This window comes from Pholcus phalangioides, unplaced genomic scaffold (assembly GCF_987345545.1).
Source record: "Pholcus phalangioides strain wild (caught in Gottingen) unplaced genomic scaffold, Ppha-v1.0 ptg000022l_1, whole genome shotgun sequence".
In the NCBI taxonomy this organism is placed as follows: Eukaryota; Metazoa; Arthropoda; class Arachnida; order Araneae; family Pholcidae; genus Pholcus; species Pholcus phalangioides.
Window position 1 is genome coordinate 31,606,266 of NW_028301615.1, and position 8,735 is coordinate 31,615,000.

General features: G+C 35.8%; 1 protein-coding gene across 1 annotated transcript in view; it reads left to right on the forward strand.

The window, feature by feature from the left end:
- The first annotated feature begins 81 nt into the window (after positions 1-81).
- LOC149070197 (procollagen galactosyltransferase 2) overlaps positions 82-8,735 on the forward strand; it is a 14,346-nt gene continuing 5,692 nt past the window's right edge. Inside the window, exons 1-6 of the mRNA XM_089249682.1 lie at positions 82-427; positions 2,720-2,948; positions 5,661-5,725; positions 6,549-6,618; positions 6,755-6,962; positions 8,656-8,735. The exon at positions 8,656-8,735 is cut by the window's right edge and continues 40 nt beyond it. Coding sequence (XP_089105808.1) covers positions 171-427; positions 2,720-2,948; positions 5,661-5,725; positions 6,549-6,618; positions 6,755-6,962; positions 8,656-8,735 — 909 coding nt within the window. The 5' untranslated portion in view covers positions 82-170. The remainder of the gene's footprint in view (positions 428-2,719; positions 2,949-5,660; positions 5,726-6,548; positions 6,619-6,754; positions 6,963-8,655) is intronic.

Sequence of the window (8,735 nt, forward strand, 5' to 3'; positions counted from 1 at the left end):
TGATGTATTTTATCCGAAATAAATCAAAATTCATTTTATTTAGAGTATCTGTCCGGTAGTGTCAGAAAAACCGGTAGTGTCAGAACTGTCAGAATAATTCAGTTATTTGTTGTTTTTTTTATCGTCTGTCAATTTTCGGTGTTATTAATTTCGTTATTTTCCGTCTTAAGATGGGGTTCGTTGGGATCTTGAAAAATCATTTGCCACGGTTATTTTCCCGTTATCGTTGTTCCGTTTTCTTGGCGTGTTTCATCTTGAACTATTTGTTTCATCTGTCAGAGTGCAATCTCCCCGTCGAGGAAGATGTCACGAACCTCAAACCGACTGTGATGATCGTTATTTTAGCCCGAAACAAAGCGCACACTATACCATACTTTTTAGGTCTTTTAGAGAAAATCGATTATCCGAAAGATAGGATATCTCTGTTGTACGTATTATGAACATTCTATGTTATGTTGTATGTGTAAAAAACATGAAAATTTTTTTCAGGGGGATTTCGGGTTGTCATACATGAGCCATGAAACTCGACGTTTCGCTCGCAGGAGCGATAAGCATCTTTGTGCTCCTATGTTTACACAACTATCTGTCTCCTATGTTTATCAGTCCTTGGTTCCTATGTTTGTACAATCGTCTTGCTCCTATGTTTATACAGTCGCTTGGTTCCTATGGTTGTACAACTGTCTTGCTCCTATGTTTATACAGTCGCTTGGTTCCTATGTTTGTACAATCGTCTTGCTCCTATGTTTATACAATCGTCTGGCCCTATGTTTATACAATCAGCTGGCTCCTATGTTTATACAGTTATGTCTCCTATGTTTATACAGTTATGTCTCCTATGTTTATACAGTTATGTCTCCTATGTTTATACAGTTATGTCTCCTATGTTTATACAGTTATGTCTCCTATGTTTATACAATCACTTGGTTCCTATGTTTGTACAATCGTCTTGCTCCTATGTTTATACAATCGTCTGGCCCTATGTTTATACAATCAGCTGGCTCCTATGTTTATACAGTTATGTCTCCTATGTTTATACAGTTATGTCTCCTATGTTTATACAATCACTTGGTTCCTATGTTTACACGGTAGCTTGGTTCCTATGTTTACACAGTTGCCTAGCTTCTATGTTTATACGATTGTTTAACTGGCTTTGTTCTCTACTTCTGTGCATGTGCATTTGTCTAGCTGGCTTCCTCCAAATACAACTATCATTCTTGTCTTACCATCTCCTGGAAATGCTTGTCACTTAAGAGAATAAAATGTAGAGTTTCACATCTCATTAGCGACAGACAAACAGCCAGAAATCCTTGTATCATAGTCTAAATAATGAAGACAAAAATTTAATATGTTTCATGAAAAAAAATTAGTGATAACTTATGTATGGTGGATCCCGCTTATAGCATTCCCTCCTAGATTGTTTTACCACTTATTTTCATGCTGTCTCAACCTTTATTAATACTCATTGAGATTTCCCGTTTAAAGTATTTTCCCATTTATAACTTTTTTATGACAGTTTTTGAAAAATGCTCTGAACGAGATCCACTGTACCTAAATTTTTACCAATATCATTCAATGAACGGAATTGTGAACAAGAAATCATTGCAGTACAACCACGATTAACTAAGTCTCTGTCAACCAAGATGGTTGCTCTCCCACTATATAAGGGATCATCAACAGCTCCAGAATCCCATTAGGGCGAATCCCATTATTTTTGTTTTTGCATTGGGATGTGGAACATGCTTGGTGTTTCGCTCAGCACCTCCATATGTGTGACTGATGCCAGTGCAAAAAAAAGGGGGGGGGGGATTAAAACTGTCCCTGTTCATCGATAAAGAATTACCATCATTATTTCCTTCAGTTCGTTACTCTGTGATGTTTTGCTCAGCACCTCTATACAGGTGAAGTCAGAACAACGAACCAAAGAGAATAATGATGATAACCTTGTCAAGCAGGGACAGATCTTTTTTTTTTCATGCTGATATCACCCATACTAATGTGCTGAGCAAAATGCCACACATTCATCAAGGCAAATATCCAGTATCATTCACACTAATTAGGCTATAATCAAATGAAATCGGACCTCTGCATGATGTCGACACGTTCCAACTTGCATGGGGATGGCAGTATATCACTTTAGACCTTTGCCGCAAACTATCACTTGGTGGAAAAAGAAAACTTTTGATAGTCTGTTAAACAACATACAGCTTTAGAGACTAATTTGCTTCCTTGAGAAGAATCTACATCTTGCTGCACAATATAAAAGAGCAGCACAGCAGTTGCAGCATCGACAACCAGATGATGATGATTATGAGTCATTGCGTAATAGTGTTGTGTTCATCCAGACACATTCATTTTCATCAAGCATTATTCGTGTTCACAAGCAGCAATGTTTGGATACTGAGGGAGTTGTCTAGGACAGGTGATGGAGGATGTAGCAATGACTGACAGAAACAGATTAAGGTTGGTTGAGGCCCTAGGCGCAGAAGTTACGCTTACAAGGGCCTTAGAAAACTGACTTTGTGGAATGGGGGGGGGGGGGTCATGTTGAAAGTTATTTCCTATCGCTAACAAAAATTATCACTGAAGAAACCAATGTTGGTTGGTTGAGAGTTTCTAGGTAATTGAGATTCTATTGCATTTTAAAACATTGCAGACAGTAACTGTATATGCCTTTGGCTAAATTGTTTTTCATTTGATTAATTGTTTTTTTACATTACAGCATAAGAAGCGATCACAACATTGACGATACCGATAATATACTAAATACGTGGCTTGACTCTCACAAGAAAGACTACCACAATGTAGATGTCTCCATCAAAAGTGTTCCAACAGCTTTCGATGATGAGAAAGGCCTGTTTGATTGGTCTTCCATGCATTTCACTCACGTGATTAACCTGAAGGAGAAAGCTTTAGAAGCAGCGAGAAAAAGTTGGGCTGATTTTGTATGGGTATGTTGATGCAATGTTAAACACATGTATAGCTTAACTCATGACTTGACAAATCCCAGGTTGCCACGAAAACTGAGAAATTTGCATTGGCACCTAAAATTTTGAATGTGGGGATTACTAAATCTGAGTCAGAAAACAACACAAATTTTCAGAAATAATTTTGCGTTTGCCAACTCAGAAAAACGGACACTAATTCCTGAAAAAGTTGTAAAAAAACATTGTTTTTGACCATTTTTCCCTCAAAAACTTCGTATGCCTAGATCCCACGAACTTTGGTTAGACCTGTTTCTTTCTGATTTGTCAAGTCATGACATGTGAAATAAAAGTGTAAAAAACATTATTATGACGGCCAAATATAAACATGATCAAACAACCAAGACATGCAGGCAATTCTTTCAAAATTCCACAGAGCAATGAGTATGGTGAAGTAGTCGTCATCGTCAATTCTTATAAAATTTTGTGAATTTTCACTAAATATATCCAAATTTTGCCTATTATGACCAATGGCAATAAATGTCATTATGTCATGCTCTTACAGAATAACTCACAAATTCCCTGGGATATCGGCTTTTTTTTTTTCAGAGAGAGACATATTATGCATTTGCAATGGATTCTTGTTTTTTCCCTTTTTTTGATAAAAAAATACTTCTGCATTCTGAGTAACCACTTTTTTGTTCTCTGAGGATCCTTTTGCTATTTTTCTGAACGGCATCCCAAGCACTTGTGAAAGATGTTGTACCGTTTAAGTACATTCTCTGTACATTGTTTTTATTTTGTTCGTGCAACATTTAATTCATCAGCGGATGACAATGAAAAACAACACTTGTTTCCACTTAAAACATTTATTCAAAGGAAATATTAAATTTAGAGTTTTACGTAACACAGCATTTCTAACTTGATTTAACACAGAAACTTAATTTTTTTTTTTGTTCAGAGTTATTAGCACTAAAAAGTTCAACAAAATAGTTAGATCTCACCAGCGCAGTCCGTTGAGACACCTTTCACATTCTTTCTATCACAGGAATTCCAACCCCCGGTTATGAATGTTGAGTCCCAAGCATCTCCCAGTGATGTTAGCACAGCGTGTATCCAGCGAGAATGAATCCAGGTATGAGACGTCGGCAGGACACTGTTGTCACAGATGAACTCTATTCATAGAAGAGGAAGATATGTGAAGGAATTCCAGACAGGCATCGAGGTGGCGAACCAGGAGAAGTGACCAGGTGACTGGAAGCACACTACTGGATCATTGATGCTTGGCGACTGAAGAAGTGTTACTCAACGCACAGCTCTCGAGACGAAACGCCTTAGGGACGTGGTACGCCGGTCGATAAGATACTCGCCTAAAGTACTGAAGGATGTTTAGAGGTGTTGCAAGTTTGATACCTGGTTCATCCTTGTCAGAAAACTTTCCTGACACAGAGGTACAGCAACAAATGGCGACTTGACCGCAGCAAAAAATTGCTACCGCAGGGAGTCCCCCCATTGAGGGGTTAGCGCACCAACCCCTCGATCAGTATGAAAAACAAGCCTGCCATTCGGAATCGGTAATAAATTGGGGGGGGGGGTCTAATTAGCCCTCGTGCAGAAAATGACAGTGATGCGACAAAAATGATCAATAATCAACGAAACGCCTGAGGAAAGAACTATGTTAGACTGAAATGAATTGAATGTAATCATTCCCAGCACACTGCTGGTATTTAAGGAAAATATTTCCCATCATCCATCATTGCAACTGCGAATCAAAATGTGGATCCAGCAGCACTATAAAATTAACATAATCTTTTGACAGTCTACTCATTTGCATATTTATATGGAATAAAATATTATTGCACAAATGACATATAGAATCTGGCAACATTAAAAACGTAAACATTATCGGCGGAGATCTGCTGTACGATATCCCACGGATTGATCTCAGAGGAAGCAATTTAAAAGTAAGACAACAAAAAATAACTAGATTAGAGACTATTCCGTGGGGGGTCTATGGTTATGTTACAATGCTATCCATTCTGATACTCCAAATCTTTGTGTTCAATGCATTTTCATTGCGTATAAACACAGAGATTTTTGTAAGAAAGGGCAGATTTGACTCATCACATTTTCAATGTCTTGGAATCGATATATATAAAATAATGTCCTGACTGACTGATTCATCATTGCCTTAGTCGAAACCGCTGAAGCTATAAATATCCAATTTGATCAATAGTTTCATTTCTATGACATAAAGATTCACTAAGAAGGGTTTTTTGAAATTCAACCCCCTAAGGGAGTCATGAGGGAGTTAAAAATTTGGTCAGTATTTTTGTATTGTAATGTAGACACTGACTGAGAAAGGATTTTTCAAAATTCAACCCTCTAAGGGAGGCGGGGTTCGAAGGCTAAATGGAGCAATCATCACTGAGCCAATATTGCTGAAGCCATAAATATGATATTTAGTCAGTATAATATTTTATAATGTAGATACCCACTAAGACGTCATTTCTAAAAATTCATTCCCCAAGGGGGTCTTAAGGGGCTCCAATGTTAGGTGGGAGAATCATTGCTGAGTAAACTTTTAGATTACCAAATCTTTGTGAGCGCTGCCATGGGTAACAGTATTTCAGAAATACAGAGTACCACATACAATGTATTATAAATTTAAATACAACGTATTATAAACCATTTTTGAGATTTATAAATACTGGAATACGTACGTCATTTCTTTTTTAGCTTTTGGACAGCGATGTTTTCATCGTCAATGCCAGCACATTGAATTTTCTTATAAAAGAAGAAAAGTAAGTCATTTTTCTTCCACTTAGCTTCATGCAAAGCTTTGTTTCCTACTGAATCTGTAATTCTTTATTTGTTATATCATTGCATAATCAACCGATATTTTGTATGCTTAAAGAATTGCAGTTTTCTCTGCAAATTATTCCATCCCTTATATATATATATTCATGGTTCGAATTCTACAGGTGAAACATGGTTTTCAAAATCTTCTGAAGTTATTTTTTTCTCCTTAGCCCTGATTTGGTGCACCTTTTTTTTATTGTGGTGCCCTGTGCGGCCGTATAGATAAGGACCTATAGTCATTCCTGCATAGAATCGGATATATTGCCAGAGAGAGAGAGAAGAGAGTTCCGTCTTAAAAGCATCATTGCCCCATGGGGCAAGTGATTTTTCTGAGGCCTTAGCTTGCTGAAAAATACTTACCTACCAATTTACATGCTTACTCTCGAAAATTCCAACCAGATCTCATTTTTGTGAGGTCCTCGGGCCATGGCACTGTATATTGCACCATCACTGTGTCCATTATTATCCTGCTGAACTACAATTAAGTTATGGTATTAATATATACAATGTTCTTTCATATTCACAGTGTAATGGAGTTCTGTTTTATTAGTTTAAAACTGAAAAAAAAAAAAAAAAAGTTTTTCAATAATATAGCTTCTTTTTATTTTATTCTGTCGCTATATTTTTTGCTTTTTCTTACATTTACTTGGGCTTCTTTTTTTTTAGTTGCAAAATTAGGTGTTTTTGAATAATCTATGAATTCTTATTTTCATCTCTGAGTCAAATTTAAAAATGTTTGGCTATGGTTGTTTGTTCTTGTTGCAGGACTATCATTGCTCCTCTTCTGGAATCACTTGGGGCATATTCAAATTACTGGTGTGGGGTCACTGATCAGGTGCATAGTCTTTTATTATGCACTTTTTTAAAATTGTGTATTAATTTTGATTACATTTAAATATATTATATTTCCGTCTATTTGTTTTTCAAAAAACTGTTCGTGTTTGCTTGTCTTAATTCATTATATTTTATAGGGTTATTACAAGAGAACAGAAGATTATATTCCGATCCTCGAAAGAGAGAAAACTGGATGTTTCCAAGTTCCAATGGTTCATTCAGCAGTTTTAATTGATTTGAGAAGAAGAAAATCATTGAACCTTCATTTCAACCCCAATAAAATTAAGGACTACACTGGTCCAAAAGATGATATCATCGCCTTTGCCCATTCGGCTAAATCAGAAGGTGATGACTGTCATTTTTGTATCTATATATGTTGATTAAGCTGTTAAGATTTTCTTCAAAAACATCCCTTGATGCATCAAAGATGAAGACTGAATGTTTTGAGAACGTATATTTCTCAATATTTCTTCATATTTGATAAAGTGCCTATTTTCTCAGAATTTCTAGTTAAGTTTTTTTCACCCTTTTCTTTGTTCCCCGATTTACTGATCTCTTCCAAAACAGAATATGCAGCTTAAATTGTAACATTACAATCAACAAAATCAGAACTTTTGTTTTGTTTTTACTCTAAGAAGCAATGATTTCATTAATAGTTTCTTGCACTGGCCTTTTCCTTCTCGTATAGCTTTATGGGACTATGGGTGACTTCATTAGCATCTGCCAATGTCTGCAGATGCAAATGGTACTGTCCTCTGGAAATATGAAAGTTTTTGTGTGTGATGATCTTTAAAAGCAGTAGTGCCGAAATCGCAGTTTATTGAATGATGAAATGTGTTTGAGATTCATGTCTCTGCAACATTATTGTTCTTTTATTTTAAAATATCAAATGTAGCTTAGTAACATTTTTTTACCTTGTCCAAACGAGGTTCAAATGCTTACTCACCTTTAAAAAATAAAAATTGTGATTGACTTATGGATGCAAACATTCAAACATTGGTGAAGAAGTATAGAATAAAGTCACAAATGAATCTTCTCATGTAGATGATGGAAACAAATCTAATAGAGCTCCAGAGGTTCATATTCCAACACTTGCAGAGACCCCAAAAGCAGAATGTTTTGCATTGTTCTGCAAGAAGCCCTCGGCTGACTGGAAATGTTCTGTGGTAAACGTTCCAATAATAGTGTTTCTACATATTTCTTAAAATTCTTCTAAATTTTGGCATATTCTGCTTTGGAGACAGAGACTGTAGGCATTTCCATAGGTTTCTATTAAAATTGTTTGATTCATGCCAAAAATTTAGAAAAATGAGTTTTATAAAACAGTTAGAAGCACTATAAAAAAAATTAATGAAGGCCAAGATAAACCAGCTGTATTACTGTATTCATGAAATGAGTGTCTTCAAATTTAATATTTGCTAAATAGGAAAGAGTATCAGCAGCGTTATAATTAAAAAATAATAGTCACTGGTCTGTTGAACCAGTGAAGATGAGAACCTGCTGGTTGGCTAAACCAAATCTGTTCTGAATAATGATAATTTATTTTCCTAAATATATTATTTAAAAGAGTGATATATCACCAAGGGGATGCAAAGAAAGCCATACAAAACAACTAGAACTGCAGTCAAACCTTATTTGTTATTTTGAGAAAGCATTCTGCGCAAGATATATATATATATACTGAATGGCGTGCGAAAATTCAAAATACCTTCACAAATGCACGTCTTTATTTCTATTTTATAACATATTCAGCAAAAATAAAACGACTGAGGATTGGTGATTCTTTCATAGGAGATTCTTTCGTGATCAATGTATCACCATAGGGAAGGGATTTCCTGCTACTGGTCATGCAGACCACTAGAGTTTTCTTTTCAGTGGTCTGATTGTTTAATTAATGGTGTCGGACTAGTGGACCACCAATGATTTTGAATGCTAATCAAGGTATTGATTGTCTTTTAACGGAAATGAACCTTTGGTTTGCACTTTTATTTTGATCAAAATTTTTCACAATTTAAATACTTGTTTTTGACAATAATAGGCATCGGGATGCACATTCTAAACACTCATCAGTTTGGATATATGTTGGCTCCATTGGAAAAAGGAAATACCTTGCAAGAT